The sequence below is a fragment of the Manihot esculenta genome, chromosome 16 (assembly GCF_001659605.2).
Source record: "Manihot esculenta cultivar AM560-2 chromosome 16, M.esculenta_v8, whole genome shotgun sequence".
NCBI classification, from domain to species: domain Eukaryota; kingdom Viridiplantae; phylum Streptophyta; class Magnoliopsida; order Malpighiales; family Euphorbiaceae; genus Manihot; species Manihot esculenta.
In genome coordinates this window covers 3,794,731-3,807,166 of record NC_035176.2, presented here as the reverse complement: position 1 = coordinate 3,807,166, position 12,436 = coordinate 3,794,731, and the positions used below count along the sequence as shown (strand labels likewise).

The 12,436-nt window shown below is 30.7% G+C and overlaps 3 protein-coding genes across 3 annotated transcripts; all 3 read left to right on the top strand.

The window, feature by feature from the left end:
* Positions 1-935: 935 nt before the first annotated feature.
* On the top strand, positions 936-4,399 carry LOC110603055. Its single transcript, XM_021740708.2, has 9 exons — positions 936-1,151; positions 1,292-1,419; positions 1,495-1,548; positions 1,697-1,810; positions 2,549-2,617; positions 2,732-2,788; positions 3,110-3,265; positions 3,750-3,830; positions 3,950-4,399. The coding sequence occupies exons 1-9, from the start codon at positions 1,013-1,015 to the stop codon at positions 4,013-4,015; spliced, it is 864 nt and encodes a 287-aa protein (XP_021596400.1). The 5' UTR covers positions 936-1,012; the 3' UTR covers positions 4,016-4,399.
* A 126-nt stretch (positions 4,400-4,525) lies between these two features.
* Positions 4,526-5,716, top strand: LOC122722050. Its single transcript, XM_043951610.1, has one exon. The coding sequence runs from the start codon at positions 5,183-5,185 to the stop codon at positions 5,645-5,647; it is 465 nt and encodes a 154-aa protein (XP_043807545.1). The 5' UTR covers positions 4,526-5,182; the 3' UTR covers positions 5,648-5,716.
* Positions 5,717-10,096: 4,380 nt separating this feature from the next.
* Positions 10,097-11,259, top strand: LOC110603126 (protein E6). The gene has a single exon (XM_021740814.2). The coding sequence runs from the start codon at positions 10,165-10,167 to the stop codon at positions 10,957-10,959; it is 795 nt and encodes a 264-aa protein (XP_021596506.1). The 5' UTR covers positions 10,097-10,164; the 3' UTR covers positions 10,960-11,259.
* Positions 11,260-12,436: the final 1,177 nt, after the last annotated feature.

The window sequence follows — 12,436 nt, the reverse complement described above, 5'->3', positions numbered from 1 at the left end:
TAAATATTCAAACACTTTCGTCAATCACACTACTGTAAATTCAAAATATATATTCACAGTAAAAAAGATAGTTTCTATTATCTAAATTCCTGGTACGTATTATTTCAAATCACTTTCATTGCTACTCCAACTACAACAAAAATCAAAACAATATAAATTATTCTCAATTGGCACATAATTTCCCCAATATTTGAAATCTCATCCTTAGTGGCTCTTTGATTTTTCTTCATCTTCTTCAAATCATTCTTCATTTTTGCAATATCTTCTATTACCTTCTCTAGCATTTATTCTATAGGTGTTCTTTTTTCGATTTTCCATCCCTCATATACATTAATGCTGCCACTTGATGGAGTTGAACTTTGGAGTTGAACTTTGATTCACATGTTCATATCACCCACGAAAACTTCCACACATGTTATCTCTACAAAAATAATATGGCTTTGACTCAGAAATCCTTATTTCAATCATTTTGCCACATTTGCAGTTTACATTCTTCAAACTTTTATTCCAGTATATGGCAGACCCACTTGATACATACATTATTTTTCTCCAGTGATAATTCACAATAATGATTGAAAGGAAATAGAGAATATACGAGGAAGAAGAAAGATGAAAATGAGTAAAAAAAGAATCAATAATGGCTTAAAAAATAGATAAAATATAAGGGAGAAAAAACAATATGAGAGAGTAGCATCCACAATAACTGAAAAGAAATAGAAAAAATATAATAGAAAAAAAAAATAGAGAAATTTACGTTGAGAGGAGTTTTAATAAATTTATTAAGTACATTGTTTATAAAAAATCTCACATCTAGCTTTAAACTATTTGATCATATGAATTTGGTAAGGACTTATAAGCAAAGTACATTCCTGAATTGCCACGTGTACGCACGTATTTTGGAGTATCAAATGTGAGATTAACAGATCTCAAAGGACACCACATTTTTTGTTTTTTGTTCTACAAAGCATATACAGAGCAAGCGTCGTAGCAGAGACGATAGGAGACCACAACAATGGCGGCGGTTTATCTTCTAATTCTATTTCCCGCCATTTTTTGTTCTTCTCTACTGGCTCTCTCATCTCAAGTTCCGCCGAGCACCCACCTTCTGCTTCCCCAATTGCACGAGGCCAAGCTCAAGGTCGCGCAATTAGGTAACAACAAATCCCTTCTCACCTTCTCTTTTCAACCAAAATGTAATTTGTGACTTGAGACTGTGCTCTTCAGATATTTCTTTTTTGTTTATTATTTATATATGAAAAAGGAACCCTAATTGAATTTCTTTCACAAGCAGAATCTTCTCTAGAGGAACTCATCCGACAGGTAAAGGATAGAGACCTTTACTTGGAGGAAAGAGAGAATCAAATTCTGGAAATGGAGAAGAAGATTAACGATCTGCAATCTACTCTTTTAAAATTGAAGGTTTACCTTGTTCATTACTTATAATTGTTGACTGATTATAACATCTGGAATTGACTTTTGGTCTCTTGATTATAGGGTGGCTCGCTGCCATTGCTCGCTGATGAAAAGATTAATGTGCTGGAAGAAGAGGTTTGTTTCTCTTGAATTTCCTTTTACATTTCCCTTCTATCTGCTGCCCTTTTCGAATCTGCTGAGCGCTGTGTTTAGATGACAATCAGTTTGTAGTATGCTTAATCGAAAATTCAACTGACTCGGTCTTTAGTTTGATAATACCTAGATACGAGTTCTATGGGCGACTTCAAGAAGGAACAATTTTGATCTTCATGTTTTAGAGTCTAAAGTACGAGATGCTGAGGACGGGTTGAAATCAGTAACTTCGGAGGTTGAGAAGGTCCATTCTCTTAAACCCATTCTTAATGATATAACTCTTTGCTTCATATAGTAATTTCAATGAATGAAAGAGTAAAAGCAAGAAAACCCTTTGCATCATGTGGTAGTTGATCCAACCCCTCTTGTAATCTCACTCACGTGAGGCAAAAGTGTATGATTGCATTATTTGGTGAAAACAATAATTTATGAATCAAGCTCGAGTTTAAGCTCTCTCGAATTTCTCAAACCTTTTATTGGAGACTAGAGAATAAGTGTATCAACATTTTTTTAATTGAAAATTTAGTTCTTATTCTCAATGGAGCTCAAACATTTTGAATTTTTCAATAAAGAAAATTTTGAACGTGAAAAATGAAACTGAATTGCACTTGACTCAAGTTTCAAGCATTGAATTTTTGGATCAAATTGAGTTTGAGCAGTGTTCTATATTGACTTGTCTCTACTTGATTATACCTCCACTTAAAAAATTGAGTGTAAGGAGAAGGAAAAAGTCTTGTGGAATTATTCAAACAATAGAAGATCAATATGTTTTGGGGAAATTTTATTTAAAGAAAAGAAGATGATCCATATGTTTTTGGGTATTTTCCTCTTTTTTTTTTCAATTTGCAGTGTGGGATTGGTATTTGTCATGTATTTTATGACATTATACATTCATGTACTTGGGAAACACCCCTAAGAATAATTGTTTGCTATTGCAAGTTTTCAGACTTTAGTTATGGATATTTCATTTGTTTGCTTTCAGATGGCAGACGTAGTGTCAGAGCAATGGATCCAAATTCAACAGTTTGAGCAGGCCCTTCAACTCAGAGAAGTATGATTTAGCAAAGCAACAATATTAGCCATAGGTTCCTTGGGATTTGTTAAGCCAAAGGCTAAGGTTAATGCATTAAATGATCTATGACGATTTCCCTCTATATTTAAACAGATGAGCATATTAAAGGCTCAGAGGCAAGCAAGGACTTCTAGATGCTCATTTTTGAAGGTGCATTAAGATATTTAATCTATCTTATTCCACGTCTTCATGTCATGTGAAATTTATTCAAAATTCTCATGCATTATGAATAGCAAAAATGGATCTTTAGTTTTGAAGGTGCATTAAGATATTTAATCTATCTTATTCCACGTCTTCATGTCATGTGAAATTTATTCAAAATTCTCATGCATAATGAATAGCAAAAATGGATCTTTAAAACTAAGAAGTCCTTTTTCTTTTAAAATAAAGTAAGAAGTTCCTTAGTTTCTGATGTATGCACCAGGATATTGTTTTAGCCAATTTTATTGTTTATGTTGTGTGGATTTGCAGTTCATAAATTACCTTTCCAGTGAATATCTTCCTAACTCTCTTGGGCCATTGGGTTTGCATTTATTTGGTGCGGAATCTGCCTTTGGATCCTACATATCCCAATCTCTACATCAATTGGAAAGATTCTTTTCAACAATGAAGGAGTCCCACCATGAGGTTTATACTTTCTCTTTTCAATTTTGTATAATGTCTCCTGTCTTGATTCTATATGATGAGTATGACTTTCTATAATGAGTGTCTTTCTTTTGCAACATATCATGCTTGCTTTATTTTTTCATTCGTCAAATATATTCCATGGCTAGTTTGCAGAATTACCTGTGCAGATTGGATTTTCATTATAGTCTTTCCCAACTGGTGAAATTCATCAGAAATCAGGCTTAAGAGCAACTGCGGAGTTAATTTGTATTACAGTCCTTTGTCTAGCGATTTGTGGATATGATGCAAGCATTTACTAGCCTAAGTTAATATAATGTATATGTATAATTTTGGTCCTGTTCACAAAGTAGCTTTATGTGAGCTTATGAAGAATAGATCATCATTGCAATTGCCAGCTTTTGTCCTCTTTAATAAGGCTCTATAACCTAGGTGTTCCCTGCGCACCATTTTATTGGAAAAATTTTGACTCTCATTTTCTTTATAGCTGCAAGGTTTCATTAAAAGAGAAATGGGAAGACATGAGTTCACCGCACAAATTGCCAACGACGAACTAGTATTTTTTGTGGTATGTTCTTTCGCTATTAGTTCTCCCCATCTCTCTTTATCCCTTAATTGGTGTTTGTATATTGATGCATCCACTGTTTAGTTCTTTCTAGTAAAATAAATAATTTGGTGAAACTACAGGCTTCTGCTTTAATCATCTTCCCAATCTTGAGTGCTTGGATGTTGCTCTCGTCACAGTTGCACTAGTTGAGAATTTCTCTTAATGAAGATGGCAGCCTATTCTATGGTGAAGAAGAGGAAATTTTGATATAATCATCACCACCATACTACACAGTTTTGGTGACAGAGGGGTGGGGTGGAGGTGTGTGTTTACAGTTTGCTCTGTGCTAGACATGCTAACTTCATCTTCATGTGGGATCATACTGTTTTTACATGATCACTGCTGCGCTGGTTATCCTCTTAGCATCAAAAGGTCATAATAGTTATGCCCACTTGGCTGGGTTTTTGACATTACAATCGGTACCTGTAGCTATAATTTTCTAGTTTCTCAATGTAACATGTGCTATGAAATCATTTAGATTTAGTAAAGCAGTTACTTCAGTGATGAAATGAAAATCAAGCATTCGTTACAACGGTTTGATGCACATTCAGATTATAGTAACGATTACGAGTTCTTCCCCCATTAGACATGGATAAATTTTATACGTACATCGATAGGTAAAACAAAGTTTGTACCACATTTGGATTATGTGCAACATTGAATTTTGTTGGACCTTGGATATCTAGGCCATAGCTGAGCTTATGAGGGAAGATTAGGTTATAGTCCTGTAAAAGTTTAACACGCTGGTCCACCCATGTAAACATGGTTCAGATCCCATGCCAGCAAAATGGACAGAGTAGGGTTTGAATTTAAATGTGGTGGATACATGTCATTGAAAGATAAAAGAAAAAAAAGAATAAAGAAAAAAAAATAGAAAAAAAGGACATAAGCCATTCGACTACCCTAATATCACCTTCTATAGGATCTTAGGGCATACTGTAGATTTTTTTATCCAATGAATCCATCTAACTATGATATTTATAGGTAGAGTTGAAATGATGGTGCTGCCTGGTATCCCAGAGAATTTGAAACGGTAACTTGGATTCTGCAACAAAACTCTATTTGTCAAGTAGTTTTAGTAGCTTGCAATTTCATGATTTAAACCCACCTGCTTACCATATAATTTTCATGATATGACATGCACAGCAGTAAGAAAAAAAAGGAAAAAACAAAAATAAAAGTATCATTATGCATAGTGTGGCAGTCCTGCTTCAAGACTATTCTCTTTTAATGAGAAAAAAAAAAGTTCATTCTCTTTCGTTTAGATCTGGAATAGTTGCAAGGATTTCCATTCCAATCTTATTGTCTTGGAGATGGAGGATGCAACATGGGAGCAGAGACTGCAAGCTTTAACCCACGTCCTAACCAGCCCCACAACAACACCTCCTCTCTACTCTCAATTATTCATCTCCAGACAAATTCCGTGCTACCTCAACTGGGAGTACCCACCGATCCTGTGCACCAAAGGCACCAGGATCTTCCCTTCTCTCCATCTGAGATGGGGATTCTCTCTCTTTCTCAAAAGGGTCTCCAGATTAGGGCTCCCTGAGACTTCTTGGAGGTCCAAGTGCCCATACCAACAGCCTCCACCACTGATTCTCGCAAAAGGAGTAGAGGAAGCACAGTGGGGTGATGAGCAAAAAAGAGAGTATTTTAGGAAGAGGATTAGAAGGAAAAAACTCCTCAGTAATATTCACCCTTCCATTCCTATTTTAGTTCCTAATCTCTTTCTGTTTTCTCTTCTGCTTTGGAATCCTTTTCCTGATCTTGAATCTTGACAAACATTATTGCATCATGTACATGTAATTAATGTTGTAATAATAATGGTTCTTCTGGTTTTGTCATGACTTCGAATTGTTATGTGAACCTTTTGAATTGTGACCTACCCATCTGAAAGAGATCGGCTGCCAATTAGAAAAACCTAATTGATACTTAAATGAGACAGCGAAAGGGGTTGTTTGCATTCTACTCTTATAAAATTGCAGTTGTTGAGCAGAACTAAAAAGAAGGGTAGAAGTGATACAAGTAAATATCAACCCTCCAACTAACCTAATTATTCCTCTTGATTTTCCATAGAGCATGAGTAAAATTCATGATCCTGATGCTACACATTTAAACAATTCTTGGATCTTCTCATAGCATGAGAAGTTTATTATACTAATGCTAAACGTGTGAAAGCACTTGCAGCTTTTTAACATTTTTCCTAGATGCCCACAAAGCGACCAAACCTAGAAATAGATTTTCCTAATAAGGAGATCTGCTGATTAAAATTTAGAGAAGCTGAAACCGGATGTCACGACTTCTATATTCTCGGATTCGAATTTGAAGCGTAATACATTTTTAAATTTCGAGAGAGTATAGGTTAACTTCTTAATTTACACAGTTTAAATATAAATTAATTATTTAGTGTGTTTTAAATATTAATTTAATTTTTTATTTATTTTAGTTTATTAAATTTTTAATTTAAAAAATTTTAATTATTATTTTGATAAAAAATTTTAAAAATTGAATCCAACTGATTCGTATATTATTAAAAATAATATAGAGACATCATATAATATTTTAATTAAATTTTAAATTATTAAAAATAAAGTTTAAAAAATAAAAAATTTATTAAAAATTCAAACCGATCAAATCAAATTAAATCGAACTGAATCACACTGATTTAATTCGATTTGATTTCTGATTAAAATAAATTCGATTCGATTTTTATAAATACTAAAATTTTTATTTTCAATTTATTCGGTTCAATTCGATTCGATTTTGAATCGAACCGACGAAATGTTCATCCTACTCTTCAAAGCTTCAACATCTTTAACTATTTTTATTTTGAAAACATTATTATTTAGTTTTTATAATATAAAAAAATTTATTAATTAAATTTTTAAGTTTGAAAAATAAATTAAAATATTTTTAATATTTTTAAAATTTTATTAGTTAATCTTTTTATTAATTTTTTCATTAAGTATTTTATTATTTAGTTATTATAATTTTAAAAAATTTATTTTTAAAAAAATTACTAATTAAGACCCATAGAAATATTTTAAAATATTTTATAATATTTAATGACTAAAACTAATGCAGAAATTATCTAATAAATGTTTTAAATACATTTTTTAAAAATTAAGAGTTATGAATTTTTTTACACTAAAAAGATTAAATAGTAATTTTTTTTTTCTTTCTAGTGTCATACTTTGCCAACCCAATTGTCTTTTTAACCTTTTTTTTACTTTGTTCTGCAAAATCCAAATTGCTACTGCCAATACACGACTTTGCAATTTCGCAAGCCGCTAATCACGGAAGAAAATTGGGAAATTTGTCCAAATGCAAACATTGTGAATAATTGGTTTCAGATTTTGAAGTCAGCATTCCATCAATCAAAGCTTCTACCACTCAACTCCTTTTCATTGTGGCTTCTGTCTTCTCATCTTCTCTTTTGTCTCTCTGCTTTGGAGTTACCATTGATTCTCACCAAGTCTCCTTTGTTTCCAAAAAAAAAAAAAAAAAAAAAAAAAAATTCTATTTCTAATATTTATAGTATTTAAGAAAATTAATTAAGATAAATATTTCAATCTGTGGTCTCCTCTAATTTAATTTGATTTAATTTTCATAAACACTTAAATTTTAATTTGTAGCAAAAAAAAATCAATAGTTTTATTATTGAATTTGACTTATATCTTTATCTTTGTAGGAGTTCTTAATTTAATCTTTTTAAACTTTTATCTAAATTAATTCAAAAGTTTTAATTTAAACCAAAATTAAGTAACCAAGAAACTGAACTTTTACCTTTTTGGGCTAAATTAAAAATAAAAACATAAACTCAAAAATCAAGAAATTAAGCTTCTGAATTATGAGATTAAATCAAAGAAATTTTGCTTATACGTACATTTCGATTTTTAACCAAATTAAATTTAAATTTATAAATTAATATATCAAATAAATACATAGCGAAACTAAATATTTAAATAAAAAAGCAGAATGGAATTTTTTTTTTCCATATGAAATCCTAAAGCATATATTTGTATGTAGCAGTTCACTGAAGCCAACAAATGATTCACCTAACAAATATCACGATAATAATTCATATGCTGTCGCGATTAGGTAAATATTCAATTGGTTCGATTTAAAATTAAATTCACATAAATTAAAGATTAAAATTTTAGTATTTATAAAAATTAAATCAATTTTAAATAGAAATTGAATCGAATCAAATTAAATCAAATTGATCTGATTCAATTTGATTTAATTCAGTTTGATTGATTAAATTTTTTAATAAGTTTTATTTTTTTACTCTATATTTTTAATATTTTAAAATTTAATTAAAATATTTTAAAGTCTAATTTCTCTATATTATTAAAAATAATATATTATTATCACTAATCAGTTTTATTTTTTATTTTTTTTATTAAAATCGAATCAAATTGAAAATTTTAAAATTATAAATCAAACCGAACTGAAATAAAAAAAAATAAAACTGAATTTTTAAATTAATTTGATACGATTAATTTTTTCAATTTAAATCGAATAATAATAGGTTTTTATATGTTATACTCTTTTTCAATTAAAATTTAATATTTCAAATTTTATCAATAATTCTCTCTCACCTCATTAAGGTTATACTTGTAATTTGCCTTTAATGTAATATATTGGGCTTAAAATAACACAGAGCTAACTACTAATGTATTGTTTTTTATTATATTTTTTTATTACAGTTATGTTTTTTATTTTAATTAAAATTAGAATTTGGTTACCTAAAACTTTTTCAGTCTTATAAATAATTTTAATGTCACTAATTAAAATTCATTATTTTTTTATCAAAATTTTAATTCAAGATAAAAAGGAAAAATATTCTGAACCATTAATAAAAAAAAAGAGTGAATTTCTAGTTGGTGTTTTGATTTTATAAAACTAAATAATGCGAATAGGTAAAATTATACATAAAATATTTAATCTTTGTTTATTTGTAGAAACCGACTTATACTTAGAAAATATAAAAAATATTTTTGGTAAAAATATTTTCTAACAAATATTTTATTTTTTATTGTTTAATTTTAATTTAAAAATAAATTTATTAATAAAATTTTTAAACCGTAAAAAATAATTTTTTTTATTTTAAAAAGAAAATTTTATTTTTCTAAAAATAAATTAAAATTTTCATTAATTGAAAAAGTTTATATTTTTTTAAATGTTCAAACATAAGAAAGTATACGAAAATTTGAATAAAACAAATGGAGTATTAATATTAAAATAAGTGAACTAATATTTTTTTAACAGAAAAATTAAAGAATTCATCAGAACATATAATTTTTAAGAAAAGGATTCAAATGCTTTTTTACAAATTAATTATATTTTTCTTTAAATGAATTTTCTTAAATTAAAAATAATTAAAATTTATTTTTAAAAAAAATTGAATTCCATTCTTATAAATTTCAAAATTGGAAAATAGTTTGATTTCACTTGAATTTTTTAAAAAAATATTGTCTAAATAATTTATTTTAAGAAATTATAGATACTTAAATAATTTTCAAAGAAAAAACAAATGGAAAGCAACATTTATGCCTAGTGTTGCGCATGCAGATTGCAGGTTTGCAATAAAAAAATAAATTAAAAAGGAAAATTGAATAGCAAAAAGGTTAGGTATGTCAATGGAAGATTAGACAAAGGGAAGAGGCCACCTGCTGTCTGCACTAAATGCCATTATTGGCTGACTTTGCCCCACCTCCCTCAATCATCGCTTAATTACCTGCCCAGCCTGTGAACTCTCAATTGAAAACCCACTTTTGTTTTTGAAGGTTCTTAGCAATTTGAGCCTTTTCTTGGGGAAATTTCCCATTTTCAGTACATGGGTAATTAGTAACTTTTGAGGAATTTTCCATTGACATAATCTCGGATTCTTTGGATGTTAATTGAGATCTTTTTCCTTCTAAATCTCCTGGTTATCTTTAATCCAGCTTAACTTGCTTCAAAGATAAGAAAGATAAAGAAAGTAGAATGGGGTCACATGAGAAGATCTAAAGAGAAAACATTGATTTGAATAGTCATGTTTTTCTCCACGAGATGGGTATTCATGAAGTACTGCCAAAGAAAAATATATTACTAAATCAAAACAAACATAATTAACGTCAAACTTTAGGGGGGAAATAATAATAATTAAAAAAAAGAGGGCTCTTTTTAAAGTTTTCTCATGGAGCCACAATCATCACTTTCCTATATATATATCCATCACAAACTCTCACTATACACTGAACACTGCCCACTTTATTTCATATCTTTAGCTTCTTTGCTATTGCCAATCATGGGTTCCTCTCCAAAACACATTTGCTTTTTCTTCATCTTGGGCCTTTTCTTTATGCAAACTTATGCTAGAGAGAGCCAGTTCTTTAGCAAGGTCTCTCCTACCACCACCACCACCACCACCATCAACAGCAAAGAGGCTGCTGGGATCCCCAACACAGAAGAAGAGAGCTTTACCAGGCAAGAACAAGATCCAAACTTCATGCCAGAGAACCAAACTGGTTATGGCTTGTATGGTCAAGAATCCACCCAGACCCAGTTTCCTTCTACCACCAAAGTCGGAAATGCACCCTACAGGGTCCATACCACCACTGATACTTACAGCCCCTACACAACCCAGACTCAAGAAACCTACACCAACTACCCCACTAGCACCAGCACCAACCCTGACACTCATTATTACAATGACAATCAAAACAGCGACAATACATTTGCGGAAGAGCAACAAGACTTGGGTGAGACAAGTCTCCAAGAAAGCAGCAGCAGCAGCAGCAACAATGTCCCCATGACAAATCAGAACAACAACTACTACTACAATGGCGCAAATGGTTATAACAAAGAAGGGCAACAAGGCATGAGCGACACCAGATACATGGAAAATGGCAAGTACTACTATAATGTCAAGGGTGAAAACAATTATTTCCCCAATCAGTACCAGAATTCAAGAAATGTTAATTACAACAATGGGGGTTATTACAACAACAACAATGTCGAGAATTCCTATGAGAACTCCATGCAAAGCTTCCAGAACCAGGAGAACTTCCAAGAGCGCCAAGATGAGCAGTACGTGCCTTGAAGTTCATCTGTCTTTTTTTTTTTTTGGGTTTGTGATCAGAAGATGGAGTACTGAAGAAAATGATGAGGTTGGTTAAACTATTTAAATTAAAATATATGTTCTTGTGAAAGATTAAAATATATCAATCGATTTATTGTGGTAATTATCTTGTGATCATCTTGTTTAATGTTTGTTCAGTCTTCATGCTTTCCAAAATGAAGGTATATCAGAGAGCATGGTTATAACTTCTTTTCTTTTTTTTTTCTTTTGTATTTTATGAATAATTAATTCAATGAATGTATATGGCTTTCTGTGTTGCAATCTTTCAAGTTGATGAATAATAATACACTAATTAATTTATTAATCAGTTAAACCTAAAGAAACTTAAAAATTGGTGTAAGTGAAAATTTTATAATATGTATGGTCTGAGACTTTTAACCTTAAATGTGACAATGACTGTTGTCTTGGCTTCATACGAGGATGGAGCAAGGAATAGCTCAGTGTTTATCCATGATAGTCTTCTTTCAGCAGCTTATCTCTTATAGTCTTGAATTGATCTTCCGACATATTCAATTTGCAACCCGACAATAAACGAAGGTTCCACAGATCGAGTTCGTTGTAGATGATGTTTGAAATAATAGACAGCTCAATTTTATCCTTCAATTTGCAAATTGTATCTTCGATTGGAAAATAAAAAGCGCATTGTGTCAAATGTGCCAAATCAAGACAAATTATTAGATAGATACACCACAACCCACCAACACTATCTGAACAAATCAATTATTTTATTTTAAAAATAATAGTTATTGGTTGATTTAAAATTATATGATAATTTGTTGTGATGATATTGTTGGATATTTCACTAAATCAGCACAATTAGAAAATCTCCTAATAGCATTGAATGATACAAAAGAGAGATTTTGAGCTAAGAGAAGAGAGTCCTCTACAATGTAAAAAATGACTAAGGGAGCCGATTTCCCCTTGCATGCGTCTATGATAGTTGAAGAGTTGTCTTCAATGATTACATAAAAGAAACCTCCATTTTGTTAGAATCAGAAATTCACGACAAGCTAACCCTTCCAGAATTAAAGGATCCAAAATATCCGGCCATAGTTTGCACCTCTAGTCTAGGACTTGTCCCTGTTGATTCTTGCATACCATATCCGTTGCTCCAATCTGATTCGTCTTATCCATCCCTGCATCAAAATTGATCTTAAAGGAATGATCTTTGGTGGTTGCCAAATCGTGGTGGAAGGGTCCAACTCTGATGTATACTGTTGTTACTATTTGCTAATATGAACTCTTCAGTGCCATCTTAATAACATGTTGAAAAGCAATCTGCTCCGATTTGAATACCAAAGCATTTTGAGATTTTCAAATTTGCTATAAAATGAAACCTATTAATTGAATCAAACCATAACAATTTTTTTGGGGGGCTAAAAATAAACAGAGTTCATACCATAAATTAATCATAGAAGACTGATCTAAAAGGGAAGAT